The 24,401-nt window shown below is 40.4% G+C and overlaps 1 protein-coding gene across 1 annotated transcript; it reads left to right on the forward strand.

Moving 5' to 3' along the window:
- The first annotated feature begins 702 nt into the window (after positions 1-702).
- On the forward strand, positions 703-23,956 carry LOC145442506 (cytosolic phospholipase A2-like). Its single transcript, XM_080320440.1, has 19 exons — positions 703-873; positions 4,943-5,024; positions 5,095-5,249; positions 7,436-7,549; positions 8,813-8,853; positions 8,917-9,052; positions 9,622-9,758; positions 9,903-10,040; positions 10,101-10,194; positions 11,550-11,664; positions 11,734-11,955; positions 18,000-18,037; positions 18,097-18,175; positions 18,861-18,930; positions 18,992-19,125; positions 19,192-19,361; positions 20,044-20,260; positions 21,950-22,080; positions 22,154-23,956. The coding sequence occupies exons 1-19, from the start codon at positions 808-810 to the stop codon at positions 22,217-22,219; spliced, it is 2,205 nt and encodes a 734-aa protein (XP_080176566.1). The 5' UTR covers positions 703-807; the 3' UTR covers positions 22,220-23,956.
- The last annotated feature ends 445 nt before the right edge of the window (positions 23,957-24,401 follow it).

The raw sequence follows: 24,401 nt of genomic DNA on the forward strand, positions 1-24,401 counted from the left end.
GGTTAAAATGTAATGCTTTACAAGCCACTGAAGTTGATCCTTTCTGCGCCATTTCGACGAAATTTTGTCCTACACCCGCGAACATTATTTCACGCAGAAACATATGAGATTATGAGATAGGCGTTATAGCATGGAGCTTTCTTACAGCATTCCAGTCACTTACGTAAAATTATACTCGCACAGCCTGGAGATATCCTGTGAGCAGTATTCTCAGCACCTTGCATAAATAACCCGTTACTCATATCGTCTTGGTGTTAAATGGCATGCTACCAAATTTGACAAGTTTGACGCGATCAAGCTCTGTAGTCTATGAATATTGCACATTGCATATACCTCCGTACATTAACTTAAATTAGTTCTACTTGGTGACGTATAATTGAATCTGAAAATTGGAGATGACTTGATATGCTTCGACTAGTCAATTCTATACTTTGTATATGACCTGACTTCGAAAAATTTAAAATGACTAGGCTTTACTCGAGTCAAAATTTGCTTTGAATAAAAGTGACTTGTGACTCGAAGGTGCTCACTCAAAACCTATCACTGTCAAGTTTATATATCATATGTATATTGAAACGTATGATTCAATTTGACGCAGTACCCTCACGACAGCCGATAATTATCAAGACAAGGCTATCATGCTGCTCAACAGAGCGACGGATATACAATTGGTGCGATGCAATTTATTTCCGGTGTGAATAATCATATTTCCTCTGTACATTGTATCGGATCGACAGCTATCTGTATAATAGTGTTAAGCCTGAATTCGAACAATCGAGATCTTATATAAGTCGATTGTTGCTGGTAATGGACGGAATGTGCGATTGGATTAGCAGAGAAACTGTGTTTCAAGACGGATTCAACTCCGGAAAGGTATCGATCAGTAATTGAAATCATTTTCAGTACGTTGCTGCCCAAATATGAAAGTATTTTGTTGTGTCTCAAACATAATTTTGATAGTCAGCCCGTTGCCAATTACCAACTGCAGGGTGTTCACGCCGCAGGTATGCATTGAAGGAATAATAAATGCTGAGTAATGACCTAATTGGAAGGCGGCGTCAGATTATATAAATATATATAGCAGACTTTCATAAACTAAACCTGTTTGGTATGGCAACAAACAATATGCCCAACAACTCGTTTATGAGATTTTAGCTGTTGGTCGCTGTGCCGTTAATAAAAGTACTTAAATAGGCTTTTGGAAGTTCAGAACTTTAATATTGCAACAAACAACATGTTGATATGGCCAAAATCGGAATAAAGAAAGAATGTTGTCGTTGTGACGAAAAACGAGAAGTACACAGAATCGCGAACTGCAAAAACTGATTGCTAGGGCAAGTTTTTGCAACTTTTGCAACTTTTTGTTACGGCTTCCGACATCTTCCTAGATCAGGCCTGGGCAAAGTGCGACCCGCGGGCCAAATGCGGCCCGCCGAGCGATTCCGTGCGGCCCGCGAAAGGCCGCTTGAAATTTAAAATATCAAACCTACTTTTTAGTGTTGTTGCGTGGACTAAAACCATACGATGTATAAACGGGACCGGAAATTCGTTTAGTATTAAGCCTGTTCATTGACATACCGTGATTACGCAGCCTACACGTACCTCACATCCCTAATCCAGATTAAAACTAAAGTCAATGTAGCAAGTAATGCCTTTAGAATTAAAGTCACAAGAAGTCACCAAACCTTATTTGGTGCCATTGCCACATTACGCAGTACACGGTCTGTGTTTGAAATTGTTACGTGATGTGTTTCCAAATCCATAATTCATGAAACAAGTGAATCAATGCCCATGATTTCTATGAATATATCACCACCCATAAAGGATGTCAAAAAAAGAAAGCCGAAAGTTGAAATTCAAAGATGGTCAATAACTGCAACCTTCGCTAATCAACAAGGCCATTTCGGCAAGCTGCACACTTTTCAGAAACCAGCTACTGACACAATAAGCTATATATTATCCTTAGGACAGTAACTACCGCACCTTAAACCCCCCGATTGCGTGGCGAGCTCGACGGGCGCCCAAACTTATTTCATGAGTGAACATAAATTATGGGGTATTTTTTTGAAAATTTATGCAACTTCATTCGATAGTTTTTAGAATGGGCATTTCGGCGTCAGTCATTACCACGCCACGACGCACCAAGATAAATGAACTTTAGGCCAACACGGGATTCCGAGAAGGCACTATAATTGCAGCTGCTGATCAAATTAACTAAGTAAAGGGAATAAAGCTCGACAGCGAGAAAACCTTGGCCAAAAAGGACTGCCCTTATGTTGACCGAAAACCACAAAGTCCAATTGTCCATAGGCAATATTTGCCAGTGAAGAAATACCAATCGGGAATCGGGGTCGTCTTTTTAGTTTGGTACGCGTCAGCGATTTCAATATCTTTTCACATAGCAGACGGGAGGTCACGAAATAACAACATTTGACGAGGTAATTATACCAACGGGCCCTCCTAAATATTTCCAAGACAGTACCTCACTCAGCTCTAGCGGTAAAATTGAGTAGGCCACTACGTGGGCTGAGAGAGGTTAAAAAATATAGCAATATATTTGCAATTACCAATATTATTGACCGATTGAATCATGAATCATGAAAAAATTCCGCGCGATTAGGGCATACAAGACATCTCGTACATCGTGCATCCCGATAGGAGCTGGTATTGATAGAAAAACGCGGATAGGGGTTTAAAGAGAGTTCACAATGTATCATGTTTAACATTGTTTAAAAATATGACGTCAAATAGATATTTTTTGGGGTAGTTAACCATCACTTTGTCATTCCTCAATATCAACGCATCCACTGAGCACCAATTCGTGTAATACACTGCTTCCAATTTAGAAATAAAATCAATACGCTGGATATGCTCAAATTTCTGACTCGGCCCGCCAACATATTTCTGCTCCTTATTTGGCCTGCGGAGAAAAATAATGGCCCACCCTTGTCCTAGATACTCAGACTATATGTACAATGATGTTTTAAGGTGTTTCGAGGGATTTTAAAGTGCAAGTTTTGAGAACTTTTCTCTGTTTTTCATGCCAAAGTTTACCGCAACCTTAATCAGGATTGATCTAAAAACATGCTATAAACTACTTCTAGTATGGTTCTATTCTCTTTGATTTGCATAACCAAGAGCTATATGATGGGTTAGCTACATCTTTCTGTTATCTGTGAGACAATGGCTTGCAAGCAAGAGGTGCAACTACACCCCTACCAAGCACGACCGTGTCCGAACAATATGTAAATAGATCGCGTTATTAATTCTGTCGTTTAAATTTGAGATAGTTTCCCATTTCACGAAAGACCAGGCGAGACCACCTACAATTACATATTCACTGGATCACCTTTTCCAGGCTATTGATTCTGTTAAAAGTCGCTGACTTGAGAGTGAGTTTTTTTGTAATGCCGTGGGTCAAGTTTGCAGACATATGGGGTTTTGGATGTGTTATTTGACTTGTTTTGGGGGAGGGGGTTATCGGTATGCTGTTTGGCTTTTGGGTTGAAAATCATTCGCGCATTGCGTAATTTTCTTGCTGTGTGCCGGGAAAGAATCTTATTTTTAGCGGTGTCGCCAGACCGTTCGTTAAATGGCGAAGTAACAAATTTGACAGCTCTGCTGGAACTAGGCTACACAACGGAGCCTTTCGAGTATCTCATACCCTAATAATTTCACAAAAATTATAATCGCAACTTTTGTTAAAATTAAATGCAACTTTCTCGCGACTTTGGTGCAACAAAAACTTGCCCTACTAATTACAGTCATGGTATAACACGGCTCACCGCGATTGGGTTAGGCCATTCTTTCCATTTGATTAAAGGCAAGTTAATGCACTATTGATACCGGCTTTCCGAGCGTGAAATTTGATAAATCAGACGGCAAAGCGGAACATGCTGTCTCATCTTTGCCTTCAATCATCAGTAATTCCTGGATTGTTCTCGATTTAATCCACACGACATCATAATCAGACATATTTATAGCTACCTAAATTGAAAGATCCCAATTACTCACAGAAGAATGTGCGGTGATTCTTAGGACCTTAATGCATTCTGTGAACCAATTACGTCCGAGTAAAAGAAATGCAGATAATGTTTATTCGCTGATTAACCGAGGCGCTGCACACGCACACGCCAAGGTGGTAAGATACCGCGTTCAACGGAAGATGTTCAGTTAGGAGATTTATGTCAAAATCGGGCCTAGTGTATTCTATTTCTGTCGTGTACGACATATCTCCTTCATAACATCGGCTGACAACTATATAAAGTTCGATCTCTGCGTGACTGCTGGAGCGTGAAGTTCTTGTGGAAATTTCAATAAATTGCAGCTCCATTACGATAACATTCCGAAGAAAACGGCTACGGCCAATTTTTTTTTCGTTTTGCCCTTCAATTTGAGACCACATCATTTTTGGAGAGCAGTGCCCCTTTAACTGCCACTCGGTCGAGTGAGCACTCTCACTCTCGACCTTGCTGTTTACTAACTCCTGAACTGCGGCATTGGTAATCCAGAGGGCATTGTTGCGTCACAATGCCAAACTCCGTCATTCGAGGCTAATTTCGGAGAGGGGGTGTTCTAGGGTCCTAAATTATCCAAGACAGCCCCTCAGTCAGCTCTGCCGTTAATGTCACTACGTGGACTGGGAGAGGATGAACAATTTCTAGCAATATAAATGAAATTACCAATATTAGTTATCGATTCAATCATGAATTTTGGAAAAGTAGGCCAGGGAAAGTAACTAATTAGCCTACTGAGGATAATATATCTCGCTCACAGGTAGGGTCGAAACCGTAGATCCTGACTTCGCCCCACAGAAGTTTGGTGTATCACCCTATGGGGGCCCGAGGTTAATGTTTTTTAGGGGGTGACGAAGTGCTGTTTCGGCCCTGTTCATATGAAAACGGTTCTCTGTTTTAAAACCAATTACTTATTTTTGTTTTAGATTGCCTATGAACCATGCGTGACAGTTGCGGTAAACGTTTTGCGTGGTCGGAATATTTCAGTTGGCACGCTACACGACTTTGGTAGGTATAGGTCTAATTTGAAACTGACCAATAAATAGCAATCACTAACCTGCACTATATCCTGCATCAGCCGATATACCGGACCCCAAGGTGAAGCTGCGATGCATCGACGCGTCTTGCAGGAAGTCGTTCGAAACGAAGGTGGCCGCTAATCAACGAAACCCGGTTTGGGGCGAAAAATTCACATTCGTCTTCCCGCCCGATGTAGGCGACGCTAAAATAGACGTGAGTAATTAGAACAAAGTTTGCTCTATAAAGCAGCGATTCCCCAACTGTGTTCCGCTTGAGATTCCCAGTTTCTGGATTTTGAAAACAAACGGTATGAACAGCAAACAGAAAAGCATATGCGACTTTTAAGCTTACTACCTGATGCAGTTAATTTTAGACTCCGGGGTCCATCCGAAAATACGATTATAGGAACATCAAAACTAGGATCACTGGACCAAATTTTTTTCGTTGTGGAGAACTATGGTGCGAAAAAAGTCATTGATTACTTTCCTGTCTTATAATGCAATAAATCACCTCATAAACAGTAATTCACCCCGCAAACCATAAGCACATTGTCTGCGCTACAACACTACTTTCCAAAGTTGCTCAAGAACTTTTGTTAAACCATTTGGAAGCAATGAATCAAATTAAGTCATTTTTCTGAAGAAAAAATAACACCTTATTGATTTACGAAGCGAACCGTTTTTAAGCCCTGTTACCGCAAAAATCTGGATGGGCTTTGGTTGTCATATCCTATTCAAGGATCGGTGCAAAAGCAATCATAATTATATTGCAATTTTGATCTTCATGACTACGTGAACATTACCTTTCTGTTTTCACTGAAATTAACAGGAATGGACGACCAAATTCGGTAAAGCTTTTCAATAATACAACATCGTTTCAGTCGTATATGTTCAATCGTTGGTATAAACAAGTGATATCCGTAACCGGTTGAAGATATCTCTAATATAAACAAACGCATCAATCGCGTTAACATACGAGAATAATTTTATTACTTTATGAGCAATTTTTCTTCTCTTGTAAGTGTGCCGCAGGCGTCATATCATTTCTCTAGTGTGCAACAAGCTGAATAAGTTTGGCAACCACTGCAATGTAAGGAGTAGTCAACATTGTGACTTGTGTAGACTTGTACACATGAAATCTCGCCAGGAATAGCCTTGCCTCTCGCATCCTCCGGGTGATATCATTTCCGAAGCCGGTGTTTCTGTAATCCCATAATCCCATACTTACAGGTAGGGCTGGGCACAATGAATCGAGTGCTCGAATCTTATTGGAGTATTTATTTTAATGATTGAGTCGAGTAACAAAAGACCATTTTTTCGAGTACGGATGTTATATGCTCTTCGCAACTGAAAGTTAATTTACTAATGAGAATTATAGTTTTGATACTATTTTCCACTGAGTAAGCCTTTAAACCTTGATTGGCCGTGTCACAGTATACGAGACATAGTACAAAGCTACGAACGTTTCAGGAAATAACACATTTCCGAAGTCATTTTCATCCGACAACATTGTCAAGAAGTGCAATGAAATCGGTATGGTCGAAAAAATACCTAAGTATCTTTAATGTGACGGATAACAAGTAATATATTCTTTGCGGTGGCATAAAAGGTACATATTTGAACTTTGTCATAGTACATACCGTTGTGACGTCATAATGAGGGATACTAGATTACTTGACTCGACTCGAAGCGTAATACGTGATTCCGAATCGAATCACTCAGGTACTCGATTTTGCCCAGCCCTATACAGGTGATCAAAGTATTGAACATTGTTACTCAAGCAGAAATAGGAGTAATACTCAATGTATACTCAATTATAAGTAGACGATGCAAATTCCCAGACATGCCAAAACTTCAAGTAAAAATAGAAGAAAGGAATGTCTGAAAAGTACTAAAGTCAGTAGTATTAAAATACAGATCTGGTCCAGGCATCCCATATTTTAGGACATCCCAGATTGCAAGATGTATCTTCGAGAATATAGTGCAAAATGACTATTATAGGTACAATCTTATAAAATATATTCAACTACCGTAATACAGAGGCTATTTCATGTAGTTCTTTGACAACTTACTTCATAAAATCATCACATGGTTACTTTTTACTGTTCATAATCCAAAATTTAAAAGTAAGTAGTTTGCCTAAATGCCTGCTCAAGCATAAGTTGAAAAAGTCAAAAACTTGGACTCGTCGAGCAGTATAGTGGGCGAACATACTTGGGTAGGCCGAAAAAGCAGAAGTTTTGGGTTACTGATCACGACTATCTCTGCTAACACCCTATCAAGATTGGTATCGCTAGAATAATTTGCTGCAAGTGGGCGGGCATTGGAGAAACACACATAATGACACACCAATCGGAATCTTCACTGTCACATATCACGCAATCTCACTGGGCTTTTTAGGTAGGCGTGTTCGAAAGTGATTCTTGGTGGTTTGACCCGAAGTTGGGAGCGAAGAACATTTCGCTGCAAAGTTTGGAGTTTGACCAGGCGAAGAACATCACGATCAAATTGGAGGTACAGCATTCTTTCCCAGATCTGTTCCGATTGCATGGCTTATATGCGGAGCTGCAGTATCGTCTTATCACACAGATATGTTCCTATATATTACTGAAGTTCTTATGTTGTTTTATTTTCAACAATTTGAAAACTTCTATCTTCCCCGGTAATGCGAATTTTGCGGCCCATACCTATTATTCTAGTCGTTCGATCGGTTATCAAAGCACAGAATAAATTGTAGCGGAACTTTCTCTCAGGCACCCCACTCAGCTAACCGATGCGCTTCACGCCCCCTATGAAGTCTAAAAGCCCTATACCAGGGGTGTGCAAACTTTTTAGCTCGTGGGCCGCGTTCAACAATAAAATCTATTCGCGGGCTGCACTATATAAAATTGGATTACTAAGCCAAAATTCAATATATATTTTTTTGATCATTGTGACCGACGACAGGGAAATAATATTTATCTATTCCGATTTAAAACAAACCTAACATTGACTTGATAACGTAGGCCTACACGCGCCAGAAACATTGACGAGAAGTTATAAGCTGTTAGTCGTCATTGTCGAAATTAGGGATGAAAGTCGCTTGTCCCGATTCTTAGAACTGATTGTACTTTTGGTTTAACTCCAGGACACACAATGCTGACAGCATCATACCCATGTTACCTTTAAATACGCTTCTACAATATATAAATATCATAAATATAAATACTTCTACGCATACAAAGAGCGAATCCATCTAACACACTATCGAGTCGGTTCTTCTAGGTACAGCATTAAAAGTAATACACTTGCTCGTGTTGCCAATCTAAAATCACACTTGTATAGTCCAAATCAAGTCATTTACGTTTCACTTTCCGTGATGTTTAGCAATTGAAACCTTTTAAAATGGGGCTATCGCGCCATCAATAAAATAAAAATAATAAATGCTATGGTAGGAATATAACTTATTATTATCATGTTGAAATTATCATGTTGAAATATATTAGGAACAAATTTAGTCAAGTACCTAGAGTAACTTGATTTTCAGTACGCTTTTTATCAATATTTTTAAAAACTTTCATGAAGCTTTCGCGGGCCACACAAAACAGTTTTTCGGGCCGTAGTTTGCCCACCCCTGCCCTATATGGATATATTGATTGCTCACCAATTCGCCACATTAATTCCCCAAAGCGTAATGATTTCGTCATTGTTATCATAGAAATTGACTTTTTTAAGCTGTCCTAATTTTTAAATCCATGTCGTCGACATCATTGCTTATATACGATTTCATATTTCTAGAATGGTGGCGAAATTGACTTGAAAGTTTTGAAGCAATACAAGTAAGATCTCGCACTGACTACTAAACATCAATACACTTTATCTGGAATGGAATCACTTTTCAGGACATCGCCCGACTACAGACTGTCGCTGGGATTGTCTGTTGAGGAGAGGGAATTTCGCGTTAAAAGGAAGCCAAAGACGATGGAAGCAATTAGAAAATTTCTGGATCAATCAAAATGTCCAAACAATTTAGAAGAGGTAAGTTGAATCAGTAAATATGCAATACAGCAGGGATTAGATATCATAAGATTGGATAACTACACATCAAACATTATCACCTCATTGTCGTCGTTGGAGATGAGCAACTAAGAATGGATTCGGATTTGTACGTTATAAGTAAAACACAGTATATGAATTTACAATAGACTGTAAGAGCATAGTGCTTTTAAGTGAAACATTAAAACCACTGGTCATCGTGGTGCACTTCAAGCCATCGAATGTCTGTGGGTCTGACGGCCTCACACAGATTCATTACAAGAAATAAAATTGGCGTTTAATTTAAAATTGGCCTAAATGTATCAACCTCCTGTTTTCCAAACCGAACCGCATTTACCTATTCTTGGGTTTGTGATTTTTCTAGTGCATGCGGCTGTCTTTTTGTTCGGCCTCTCATCTAATAATAATTCAGTTGATCTATCGTGTTCATAACTGACATTGTAGTAGTTTGCGTCACTGTAATTAATCTCACCATATAGGCTTACGTATACGATTGATTCACAATGTAACCGGTTTGGAATCGCTTCATTTCCCGTCATCTGCATTTTCAGACTCCTACGATTGCCTTGGCTATCAGCGGTGGGGGTTACAGGGCAGTCGCCAACAGCTGTGGCGTTATTGAAGCATTGACCGAGACTGGCCTTTTCGACTCTTTAATGTACATATCGGGACTGTCTGGATCATCATGGTAATACAGTATACAGTACTCAGTACACGCATGTGCGTTTTGATTCGGTATGATCTTATGGTGCATCCTGGACGCATTGAAGGTCCTTGTGTACCTTTGACGGTGCGGTGTCTGCAGAATATAAAACATTGATATATTAAACAGGTACATCTCATCTGTGTATTTACATAAAGCACTCGTCGACCAAGACAGCATTTTGAAGCATCACGATTGGCTGAGAGAGCGCATGAAAACGAGTCTAACCAACTATTTGTTCGATATCTCATTTTACAAGCGTTACAGGTGAATATGATATGCTGGAAATGTATAGCATCTGTTTTATTCATACACATACATTTCAAGGGAGTACCGAAATTTCAAGATCATGAACCATCAAGGGTCAACGTTTGTGGATCTTTACGGGCTGTGCCTCGGGGAAACGTATCTTGGTGAAGACGTGAGTTTGCACTTGTCGTAGTCAAATACTGCAACAGCGATCAACTGGTAACCTAGTTTGATACATGCCACACCACACCCGACTAGTACACAATAAAATGAATTGTCACAATGTAAATGTAATCAGAAAGCAATCAGCATACACACCCTCAAGTGGTCAAAAGGAACTAAATCATAGGGATGGTGTGAACCTCTGAAAGGTTCAGGTTCGTGTGAACGCGAACCTTTTAGAGAGGTTCTGTGTGAACGCGAGCGTGAACCTCATGACGTCACGTGGCGTCATATTGCTAATTCCAACCCTAGATTTCAGTGAAGTGATATATTTATGTTGCCTACACGATACATATAAGGCCTCTAAGACTAAGGCTAAGGACTAAGACTAAGGCCACATTATGCCACAATGCTGAAGTACATGCCAACTTTTTAAACGTAGCCACATATATCAACTGGGACAATCAAATGATATGATAATCCTATAAAATCAATATCTTCCGTCGCTTTGTCAACAATTTCGACGAGGACTTGCAAGGACATATAAGTTTACGCCTAAGCGGTCTAGGCCAGACCGGACAATGCATTCGGCGTCTGAGTATTGCTATGTTTATATTTAGCAAAGTGTAAAATGGGTTTCTATATTTGCTACCACTATTACCCCTCATCAAGTTATACAGCAGTACCCAATACCCCAATCGCACGGATTTGGTTTTTATGATACAATATACAAACAAAGATGGACCCCGTACACCTGCTAGATTTTGTGCATTAGACAATGATTTCAATTTCATTGATTGGTTGAATAAGCACCATTTCCCGTATTTCGCTCTTGATGTTGTGTGATTGCGGGTCAAGCTCACACCAGAGAGTCACTAAATAATAAATATTCACAAACGGAAAGGCTGATATTTCGAGCAAACCTTGGTAACAAAACAAGTAATTTTTTGGGGATTGTCAAGGTGCATGCTTGTTTAGTGTTGATTTGTTTATGCTGCCAGCGGCACGCATAAAGTGGCCCGCAGTTAACATGCAATAAATTTCAACCAAAGATGTTATAATGACGTGAAAAGTGTAATATATGAAAAGGGTTCACAATGCAGAACCTACCGAGGTTCGTTTGTGAACGTGAACCTCTAAATATTCGAGATTCACATACAGAACGCGAACGTGAACCTCACGTTCACACCATCCCTATAAATCACCACACAGGAGTGTCGTAGATAGTTTCCTAAAATACAATGAGGGATCAAAAATCATAAACCACAACACGTTGTAAAATGACATTGATATCGAAACACCAAACAACTACTTGAACATTTGAATTCCTTACACCACCCTATGCATTCATTCATACCTTCACAGCACACCAACGCTACGCTGTCATCGCTAAGAGAATACGTCGACACCGCCGACGTGCCGTATCCGATCATATCCTGCGCTCACGTCCACGATTACTTGCCGATGTCGCAATATTGGGGTTCGTCGCAGTTGCTGTTTCCTACGAACACAATTCCCAACGAGACCCACCATCTCATTACAATCACAGACGAAGTCGAAATGACGCCGCACGAAGTTTCCATTCCCGGCTACGCTATCAACGTCGAGTCGGACCGATTCAACTCCAGGTGGGGACGCGGAGTTTTGCAGCAAGAGCTGCCCACTCCGACTTTGCCGTTCGCTATGGGCGCCAGCGGCAGCGCGTTCGCGATATTGTGGGCGAAGCTGACTGACATGAACGAAGTGCCGGACGCTCTGCAAGCGTACATAGGTACGTGACAAGTGCTGAGATGGTCGGTAGAGAAGGAGTGCCTCTATTTTGTACGATGAAACTGATGAAGCTATTGAAACTAATTAGACTGATGATGTTAATGAAACGTATAAATCTAATGAAACTAGTTAATCTAAATATAAATTCAGATTATATTGCGTCTGTGCACATATATAAAAGCCGAAGTCCCCATAAAATCACTTTTGGAATCCAGTGAAAAGCCCGTTACTTAGGGCCGAGATCATAAAGTCGGATTCAATCGATCGATTATTATCATTTTGAATGTGAAATAGGTGGTTGACATAAAAGCAATTCAATTAATGCAACGTTATTTGAATATCTAGGTAAATACTTATATACATTATTGGAGTTTATTTATGTAGGCCTACATTGTACAGGGCCGGGCAATATACGGCCCGCGGACAGTTTCCCGTCTTACATGATAATGTGGCCCGCGGTTTCAGTCTGCCGAGATTCCCCACTACTTGCATTTTAGTGACTGTATGTTATTACATACGTGAGTGCGCAGCGTGCGAGAGTAGAGCTCAGGCCAGGGGCCGGCAACCTTTAGTGTGCAGCGTATCAAAATCTCAAAAAATGTTAAATTTTTACCAGCTTGCGTGCCAAACATTCAATCTATTATTATTTAACGTTTCAAGCAAGGAGTACAACCAACCATTTTTCTGGAGCTGGCATCCGTTACGCCAGAGATGCTTGAATTATTGGTCGCGAAGGGAATAAATTTCGCTTAATGTACGTAGTAGGGATGGTGTGAACGCGAGGTTCACGTTCGCGTTCTGTGTGTGAACCTCGGGAATTTGTAGGTTCGCGTTCACAACAGAACCTTGGTAGGTTCTGCACTGTGAACCTTTCTCATATATAACAATTTTCACTTCATAATGACATCTTTGGTTCGAATTTATTGCATTTCAACTTCGGGCCACTCTATGAATGACGCCGGCAGCATAAACAAAACTCAAAACGAGCATGCACTTTGACAATCTCAAAGATTTTACTTGCTTTGTTACAAAAATTCTGCTCTAAATATCCAACTTTCCGTTTGTGAATATATAGTGACTCTCTGCTGTGAGTTGACCCGCAATCACATAACATCACGAGCGACATACATAACATGTAGAGAGCGATTCAACCAATCAATGAGATTGATATCGTTTTTTGATGTAACAAATCTAGCTAGCGTACGGGGTCTATCTTCACTTCATATATTTACTGTATCATTAAAACCAAATCCGTGCGATTGAGGTGTTGGTCACAGCTGTATAACTTTTGGGGTAGCCTAATATCGTTAGCAAGTATGAAAACCTGTATTACACTCTGCCCAATACCAATGTAGCAATACTCATACACCGAATACATTGCCCGGTCTGGTCAAGATCGTTAAGGCGTAAGCTTATATTCCCTGGCAACACCTCTTCGAAATTATTGGCAAAACGACGGATGATATTCATTTTATGGGAGTAATATATCATATGATTGCCCCAGTTGATACATTTAGTGACGTTTAAATCGTCAAAATGTACTTCAGCATTATGGCATTATGTGGCCCGAGTCGTCGCTAGGTATCGTGTGCATTAATATAGGCTATCACTTCATTGAAAGATAGGGTTGGAATTAGCAATATGACGTCACGTGACGTCACGAGGTTCACGTTCGTGTTCACACAGAACCTTTCAAAAAGGTTCGCGTTCACACGAACCTGAACCTTTCAGAGGTTCACACCATCCCTAGTACGTAGTATTTACATAACTTATTTTCAGTCGCGCAATGATCGATCTTCTGCGTTGGATTTGGTCGTTTCCAAGTCCACTGTCTTCGGTACCATATCCAATAAGTGACGGGGCAATCAGTGCTGTTACGATGATATGGTCTGATGATGATGAAAGTGTGCCCATCCTTGTATTATTCAATCCAGTTTGGTGTCACATTAAGGTTGGTCTGACACTAGATTTGTCTGCAAAGGTGGCGCGCGTGCCGAGGTTTGCCGACCCCTGGCTTACGCGTGAGTTCGTCGTAGCGAGAAGGCTTGCATTATCGGCATTTACCATGTACTCAACCCTAATTAATTGATATATTGGTAAATTTGGGGTACCGGGCTTATCGAACGCCTGGAAATCTTAATTATGGATTGCACCGTTTGTTAATTGATCAGAGCGAAGTAGACATGGCGGCGGCTGTATGACAATGCTGTTCTCAAATCCGCATTGTATTCGTCATTATCAGCGAGAAATGACTTTGAAATGACATTGCTGTCGTTAAAATACTTTCATTAAATACGGTTTATTCCTTGTATATATGGATAAATGGGCGAGTAATGTATCGATACAGCAATCCGGCCCGCCAAGTACTTAATTTTCCTATATCCGGCCCGCCGACTGGAGAAGTTGCCCGCCCCTGATGTACATGATATCCGTGAAAGTCTCTTACGATCATAAATCTATAATAGCCCGAAATATAATTATGTTGTTGTATTTTGATGTAGAACAGTTTTCAGTGTGTAAAAATAACAAGTAGATTGAATTTCTGAACTTTATAGTACAATTGAGCCGATTTTCTATATAGCTAGCCTATACAGCGAAAATATGAGATTTTATTCAAAATAGCCCCATGGGTTATCTCCCAAACATAAGCCAATTTAAAAAAAAAGAAGTTAAATTCGGAATCGGTGCTCTTCAGAAGCCCCAGAACCACTCTTACTTAGTCTGCCTAAAAATATGTGTTGACCAGTGTTATCGATGAAGTTGATTATTGTGTTCAACAGGATTTAACAACCCAGGATTAAGGAAACCGGCTGATTGCAGCGTATAGAGTTATTTTTATTCTCATTATTTAATAGACCGTAACAACCTGCGTACACTGCGTAGCATTCCTAAGCGCAAATGTTTCCGGTAATGGCTTCACTAAACAATCCGACAATCAACAAGCCCACTATTGCAGAGCTATTTATCGATCAATATTCTATAATCCGTTTCTTCGCTTGATTACGCAACACTTTCATTTCGCGATGATCGTAAATGTACCTATTATAGTCGCACTATCTTCATCAGCAGCCTTTCGTTTCATTTAACAATTTGACAACCGACAGCCCAAACCGCGTTTTGGAATTATGATGCAATAGATAACAACACTTAATTGAAAACTCGGGACACCTCGAGTAATCATCGCGCGAAACCTTACCAACTTATGCATCGCGATTAGCAGTTTTTATTCACACGATTAGCATTCTTCCGGATCACGTAACTTTATGATCTCCGCCAAAAGTATAAGTCTAAATTTAGAAATGAATCGAATCATAAGATGAAAATCTGGGTTTGTTTTGGAATCGAGATTTGAGAGTTCATTATCTGGATATTTCAATCGAATCCAGAATCGGATAGACGAAATCCCAAAACAAGACGCTGCTAGTAAAAGATAAGGAGAGGAGACAAATGATCACAATAGAGGTTCTGGCCACGAAAAATATAGAGCAGAACTACGACATAGTAACGTCTTTATTCACTAAAACTAAATCAGTGTGGAACAATCATGTGCCGTTACGTAAATTGTTGATGATGACCACAGGGATCAGTGGTCATTGGTCACTGATCACGGTTTGAAATGAGTGATGTCGCACCCGTGGTATATCGCAGAGATCTGATGAAAGAGGGTATCGCTGGACTCTGCCGTCAATAGTCACTTTTATGCGGGATTGTAACCAATTCACAAAGTTTCGAATCACTGGTCAATTTGACTGTTATATAGTTTTGACTTGAGTCATGTCGAGTCATTTTCAATTCACCACCGAGTCAAGTCGTAATCCAAGTCATGGCGTTAAGACTCGAGTTCGCGCCCAAGTTATAGTGTCTAAGGTACAGTATCGCGTTCTGGTCAAATGTACCTCACTTCTATGAAACTCATAGGTGACATCGAAGGCGTCAAAGATCACTCGATTTTTGGAGGTGACTCGAGTCAAGTCAAGTCAAGTCAAGTAACGAGTCAAGTCACAATTCAAGTGAAATTGAGTATGAGTGACGATTCAAAGTCATTACATTTTTCTAGCTGTGTAAAAGATAGATTAAGTGACAATTCATCTTGAATCAAATAACGAATATAAAGTTAAATAGACATGCAAAAAGACTCTGTATTACTCACGCACACGTAGAACTGCAAATAAAATACGCGAATAACTGTACAGCTGCATGCTACAGTCAGTTATTATCAGCCAAAATATAGAACCGAATACGAAGCCTCGAGAAGTTGAAACATAAGACACATTGCTATTAGATTAATTTACTACTGCTACACCAGGGGCGGGCAACTTCTCCAGTCGGCGGGCCGGATATAGGAAAATTAAGCACTTGGCGGGCCGGATTGCTTGATGGATAGATTATTCGCCCATTTATTCAGTTATACAAGGAATAAATCGTATTTAAAGAATCTATTTTAACGAGAGCAATGTCATTTCAAGCGATTTCTCGCCGATAATGACGATGACAATGAGGAGTTGAGAACCGTATTGTCATACAGCAGTAGTTCTCAAACTTTTTAAACAGCACGCCTCCTTTTTGATAGTGAAAAATTCTGCGCCCCCCTTCCTTATCATGATATATTAAAGAGATAAATCAGAATGCTAGCCATCCCAACGGGTAGTTTGATGGCATTAAAGGTTATGGCTATTGATGAGAGAGTTCTCAAATATGAAATTCGTACACTAGACATAGTAATCACCATAAGCTGGAGGTGAATCGCGCGGAGCGCAAAAAAGTTTCAGTTACCTGTGACTTCGCGCCACTTTTAGATACTTTCCCGTCCCCCCACAGGTTGAGAACCGCTGTCATGCATGCACCGCCATATCTGTTTCTCTCTCATCAATCAACACAAGGTGCAATCCTAAATTATGATTTTAAGACGTTCGATAAGCCCTGTACCGCCAATTTAGTAGGTGGCGAGATAGCGCAGTTGTATAATCCGCAGCTACAAAACCGATGTGTTGTGGCTTCGAGTCTGACTCAAGAATTCCTACCTAAGTGTTGGAGCTTTATCTAGGCTCCTCCTCGCCATCTCATCGGCATGATTACTAAGCTGTATCTCACAAAAGCCTGGACGTGTGCCGTGCTACCAGCAGTTGGCGGTTACGGAATGAAAAATAAGAAATATCGGCCTGGTGTAAATGACCATTGTGAACGACTAACACCATGATTACCACCAATAACATTAGGGATGAGTACATAGTTAATGCTGACAGTGCAAGTCTTTTCGCTTCAACGAACTTGCCCGTAAGCTCCACTCTCGCACGCTGCGCAGGGCGCACACCAGGATATAATAACGCACAGTCACTAAAATTTGACGTAGTAAGCAAGAAGTGGGATATCTCGGCAGACTGATGGGCCGCAGGCCACATTATCATATAAGACGAGAATCTGTCCGCGGGCCGGACAAAATGCCATCGCGGGCCGGATCCGGCCCGCGGGCAGTATGTTGCCCACCCCTGTGCTACACGATCGTTTCGTTTGCGGTCAATTTATTTGTGATGTAACAATGGAGGATCAGTGTAACGTACAATCAGTGAATGACTGGTTGCTCTCATTAGTGACACCGGCGCATCTCGAACAATCAGAACATACACAACATACAGTGATTTAATCGACACCGTTTATTTGATGACTTGAAATCGACCCGTAAATTTTGCTCCAAGTCCGAGTCAATGCGCATTTCTGAAGTTCCGAGTCAAGTCAAGTAATTTTACCAAAGTGACTCGAGTCAAGTCAGGTCATACGAAAATGTTGACTCGGGGTCTGACTCGAGTCCAGTCACGACTCGAGTCATTCCAACACTGCCTGATATACGAGACTTGAATAAGTCATATAGAATGTGTCGAGTCATATGCGCAGTGACTCGGTACAAGTCGAGTCAATACAGAAATTAACAAAAATTGCGACGTGAGTCATTACAGCCCTCTTTTTATGACCACATAACACGCGTAGTGAATTAACAAATTCCAGTAAAATATATTTCACTCTCATTAATTTATCGAAATATCATTTCAGAACGGAGCCACGCTAAAGATAAAGAGAGAGGTGAAAATGTGTGTTGAGGTTCCTTTTCTAACTGATTCTGGTTGAGTGTAACTGATTGTATTACAAGGAATATTTGCTGGTGGAAAGCGACGATAGCGATGACGAGTTGCTACAAAGCAATACGACGTCCACGAGTACCAGGCGAGGTAGTTGCATACGAAATTACCGCTTTCTCATTGGCGGTATATATAAAAATGATTTAATTTTCATTTCGCCGGGAGATGGCAGTATTTTCCCTAAAATGAAGATATCCTACCGCATCCTAGCATCTCGTGTGCAAAGACTGGATCTTTTTAAATGAATCTGCCGGGACCGAATCGATTTACGCAATTAAGATTTGGCATCGTTCATCCTTGTTAGAACCCAATTATTTGCTTAGAAATGATTCTCCTGGTCGATCTTGAGAGTTTTCAGCTTCCTAGGCAAAACTAGGTCTTGAGCACTTATATGCCCACTTCTACTCTAGTATAAATTTAATGTGTTACTTTTACTTCTAGTTGATTACCAACGGTGACTACTTTGACCACGTCTTTACTTGAGTGAGCAGCATAGGGGGTCAGAGTATAAGTAGCCTACAAGAATAAATGGCGATCCCGAAGTAGGTAACAAAGTAAATATTCTAGGCATTTGCTTAAATACTGGAAACTTCAAGTAGAAGAGGAAGAAGTCTAAAACATAGTCACCGGGGTGTAGTGCAAGTATGCAAAACTGATATTAGTGCTCCGAAAAGGTAGAGGTATGACAAATTGAAGTTAACGTTATAAACCCGCAAGGTGTACATCCGACTCGCGCGGGGGATATATCTTATAACGATTCATTCATGCACACTAGGGAAGGTAAAAAACTTCGCGGACACCGAGGACAAGTGGATCGACCAAATCGAAGCCGATTCCAGTGAAGGGTAAGTCTCGACGTTTTACGTCGCAGTGCGTTCACAGTACGATCGCTGTTCCGGCGTTTAGAACAGTCGCGACGATCGGAAGATCCTTCATCCTCGAGAGAACCGCCAAAGCCTTGAACGTGGCGAGGCATTGCCGTCTCCTACCCAAGTACACATTCGACGGGGAACAAGTTGAGGCAAAGCAGAGAACTGCAAGTATACAGAAACAGAGGCTCGGCTCGTTAAAACGCGGCGCAGTAATCTGACTGTTCCCGCTTTCAGCCAGGTTCAAACGGCACGTGTCTTCCAAAAACAAGAATATCCTGCTGTGCGATTCGGCCATAGGATGCAATCTACCAACGGTACACTTGATGAGACCGCAGAGAACTGTAGATGTCTTGATTGTGATGGATTGTTCGAACTATCTCGAGGAAGACAGGCTTTCGGTGGAGGTGTAACTTGAATTGATCTTGCTTCGATGGACTTGGGGAGTCCTCGAGTCTTTGATTCTCCTATATAGTGTACAATACACTGTACACACAATACACTTGTACACTGTAAACTACAATCGTGTATTTCCTATATTTCACAGATTGCCACCATAGGTAGGGGACAAATGAGGTCACGGAAAGTAAGGGCACCGTTCGGTACCGAATATTGTTTTCACACCTATTTCAATGGTCGCTAACGAGTCAAATACACCAATCCTCATATATATATGTATATATCCTTGGGTGTTGCTGGTCCTGTTTGCAAGTATATCACCATTTTTTACGTCCCTCTATTTTCTCGGGGTTGATTGTAGCCGAATTTCTGTTGTAATAAGTCTAGAAAACCAGGAAACAGATTTGTCTATGCTTCGGCTACAATCAACTCCAGGGAAATCAAAATGCGTAAAACTTTGACACTCGCAAACAGAATACACTATACACCCGTGGATACATATCCATAAGGATTGAGTTATTTGACTCGTATTCAGTAATTGTAACGGGTGTGCATTTGTGCAATCAATATTTGGTTACAGAAAGTCCCGTTGCCCTGATTTCCACCCCACGCTATATGGTGAAAATCTAGTATATAAACTTATTTCACCCCTCGACTTACAGTGCATAAATTCTATTTTCGATACCACAGCTCTTCGCTACAGTGCAAAATCAGATTCACGATCACGGGATCAAGTTTCCGAAAATCAGCATCGAAAAAATCCTGCTCGACCCCTTCCGAGAGCTGTATCTCTTCGAAGATCCCGACGACCCGGAATGTCCGGTCGTGCTGTGGTTCACTCTGGCGAACACGAAATTTCGGCAGCTCGACAATTTTCCGGAAAAAGAGAGCTATGCCGAGTCTCTCGGTAACGTATCTGTTCCCTCGTACGGCAAGAAACCTATAGATAACCTATAGATTATTGCCAGATCGACTCCTTCGATATATTACGAAAGCAAGCCATTCAAAGTGGTACCGGAACCCGTGACTCTAATCTGGATTTCTTTTATACGCGTTTTAGTCAGAAGTTTCGAGTCACGAAGATAATTTTTGCTTGATATGACTAGGTTGTTTCGGAAACACCTGGTTTAAGATTATTTCTTTCTATGGTTTTATGAAAGATGCAGAATCGGTCTGCTTGTTACTACCTAAAGCAGGGGTGACCAAACTTATTAGCTCGTGGGCTGTATTAAACATTTTAATCCATTCGCGGGCCACACTATATAAAATGGTATACTAAGCCAAAATTCAGTATTGCTATTCGATTATATAAGTGACCGACGGCATGGAACTAATATATATGTATTTTTATATCTAAAAGAAACCAAACATTGATTATCTAATGATAACATAATACGCGTCAGAAAGACTGACGAGAATTTATAAGCTGGTCGTCCCAATTGTCAAAAGTAGGGATGAATGAAAGTCAGTTGTCCCGGTTCTTAGAACTGGAAATTTGAGTATGTGAGCAGCGATCTGTACATAGATTTGCTGATTGTACTTTTGGCTTCAATCCAAGACACATAATGCTGATAGCATCACAATCATGATTCCTTTAAATACGCTTCTACAATATATAAATATAATAAATATAAATACTTCTACACATACAAAAAACGAATCTATCTAACACACTTGCGAAACGGTTTTTCCAACAACGACATTAAAAGTAATAAACTTGATAGTGTTGCCAATCTAAAATCACACCCGTGGTCCGAAGTCATTTACGGTTCACTTTATATGCTGTTTAACAATTGAAAGATTTCAAAATGATACACGGGCCTCGAGGTCGGGCTATCGCGCTATCAATGAAATAAATAAAAAATACCATGGTAAGAATATAACTTATCATTATCATGCAAAAGAGTTTATTCAAGTACCTACAGTAATATGATTTTTAGTACTCATTTATTAAATGTCCTTACAACGTTTCTTGAGCCTTGAGCCGTAGTTTGCCCACCCCGTCCTATAGGGTGCTGGTCAGTAACGACGTACTTCTACGTTTTCGGAGTATAGACAATAGGTTTTGCATACGCAGCATGCACTACTGATGCTGATGCAAGTGGTTATATTTAATGCGTTACTTCTACTTCTACTTGCGTATCAACGCTGATTACTTTGACCATCTCTTCCGGGTCTCTAATATTGCATGCCACATTTAGAGTGCGTGAAATATGATATGCACGAGTCTATATGCGATGGCGAGTGGGCGCATAATGAGAATCGTATGATTGATTCAAATCGTCATGAGCGCACTGTTGGGATGGCTCGGTTTACCTTTTTGAATTACTTTGACTTGACTCCCGTAACTGCCCTACAATGACTTAACTTGACTCTGACTCGACGTGTATGAGAATTATGATATGACTCGGAGACAAACATCCGAGTCATTTCCAAATATGGCAACCTTAGTCCGTATATTATATCAAACGAAACATATTGAAATTGATTCGTGGCTTGAAAATGACTCGATATCTAACAAATTGAAATGACTCGTCTGGACCGAGCAGTGGGATCAGGTCACTAACTTTAACAGGATGAACCGTGACTTTCCCAGGTGACAAATTCAATGACTTCTCGATCTTTCCGGAAAGTTCCGATTTCGGGACCTTACGACTGTCGTTGACAGAGAGAAATTTCGACCGCCTCCGAGAGCTTGCGAAATTTAACGTTTTAAGCTACGTGGACGTAAGTAACAGGAAAGCTCAGTATTGAAAAACGCCCTAGAGTTTAGATATCACCTGGTTTTCTTTGTTTCTAGCTCATCAAAAAAAAGATCGGCCAAAAAGTGCAGTATTTAAAAGATCTCAAGCGCAATCCGAAATGACTACCGGAGTTTTGCTGTTTGACGTGTTTATTCGGTTTGATTGATAAATTGTGTACATTATTTAAAAGGTATAATTCGGGAAAATGACAAAAGTTCTCTTATGCATGGTTTCTTTTCAAAAATAATATTCTAATGCATTCCTTCTCCTTATAATAATTACTAATAATCATGACGACTGTAATTTTGCGGCATAAAAATCAACTGCTATGTACATGCGGAGATCTATTGAAAGGCGTGAGGGTATCTCTTCATTCTTCGTGCCCACGTATCAGGAAGCGTCCTGTATTGGATAAAATCCCAAACGTTACGGGTCATGCGCATGGTAACGATTTCGCCAAAGGTGGTAAACTTTACATCCGTTAACAGAAAAGTGAATCAGCATGATTCGAGTATGAAATGGAGTATGCACGTCGGCATTTGCGGTTTCACTCTGTTATTTCTAAGTGGCAGTGGTTGCATACCACTGATGTAAATGACTATATTTGAGTCTTATTATCTTTGAAATTGACAGTTGTGAACTCAACATATATGTTATATATAGTGTATCCGTATACCAGTGGTTCTAATCGTGCCGGTCCGGAGTGTCCTGCCGGTCCGTGAAATGTATTAGAATTTATATGTTACAATTCCAAAATGCAAGAAGTTGACCCTTGTCCATTAATCAGATAAATATAACGATTGAGAAGTTTTGAACGAAATTTTCTGCATCGTGTCATAATAGAGAGTTCATGGTCAACTTTGGATGGACATCACAACAGTGTTGGGATGACTCGAGTCAACTTTTTCGTGTGACTTGACTTGACTCGAGTCACTTTGCAAAAATGACTTGACTTGAGTTGACTTGACTCGGCGCTTCAGAAATGTGGCTTGAATCGTGACTCGGAGCAAAATTTACGAGTCAATTTCAAGTCATCAAGTAAACGGTGTGGATTAAATCATCCTATCTTATGTATGTTCGCGAAACGCCGGTGTCATTTTGAGAGCAGCCAGTCATTCACTGATTGCAACTTTCAATAATCCTCCTTTGTTACATCACAAATAAATTGACCGCAAACGAATCGATTAGTGGTAGTAAATTAATCTAATAGTAACGTATCTTTGTTTCTTAGAGACGACTCAGTGCTTACATTGTGCAGTGCTCACCTTTACCAACCCTCTCGCATAATTTAAATCTGCCTTTCTATTCTCACGGATGTGTAGATGGGTAGTGTATCGTACCATATCAATTTGTTGCAACTTCTCGAGGTTTCGTATTCGATCCTCTATTTTGGCTGATGATAACAGACTGCAGCATGTGTAGCTATACAGTATTTTATTGGCAGTTCTACGTGTCCATGGGCGATAGAACACCTGAGTATTTAACTTCATATTCGTTATTTGATTCACGATAAATGGCCAATTAATCTGTCTTTCACCCAGCAAAATGTAATAACTTTGCATCATCACTCATTCTTCGAAAATTCAACTTGACCTAAATCGTGACTTGACTCGTGACATGACTCGACTTGACTCGAGTGACCTACAAAAAACGACTGACTTGACATGACTCGAGTCGCCTTCTAAAATCTATTGACCTGACTTGAATCGAGTCAGAATGTGCAATGACTCAATATGACTCGTGACTCAAAGGTAGTGACATGATCCCAACACAGCATCACAATGATGCCAGTGAAACTGTTTAAAAGAAGTATCCGTCTCGTTTCGAAGAAGTTATGTCTGAAAGCTACGGAGAACTTATTCAAACTTAGTCACTGGCTTATACCGTATGGTAGTTGTAGATATTTAGTAATAAATGACAGAAAGAAAAAACACGAAGAGATGTTTGAGTTTAGTAGATTGTGAAGCCATGCCGTGGTACAGATTACCCTGCTGTTTTTCGTATATCGTGTTGACAACAATATATTGAGCACAAGCGAATTCAATATTTATTCGATGAATAACCTGCCACTTATCGGATGTTACGGATCACTCTGCCTCCACCTCGATACATTGTTGAAGCCAGGCAGCTCAACGCATCGTACCAGTTTGGGGCGCTTTACGAATTTCTCAGGGAAGGGGGTGCACTGCACGTACATTTACAGACGAAAACAGTCATTGAGCATTACATCAAAACTGCCATGATTACTTTGAATAGATTGATTTGCTCTCGGATATACTAAATCGGACTTCCACTTATTCCTTA

Source organism: Botryllus schlosseri, chromosome 7, assembly GCF_051294905.1.
Source record: "Botryllus schlosseri isolate E-star chromosome 7, Bs_hap1, whole genome shotgun sequence".
Taxonomy (NCBI): domain Eukaryota; kingdom Metazoa; phylum Chordata; class Ascidiacea; order Stolidobranchia; family Styelidae; genus Botryllus; species Botryllus schlosseri.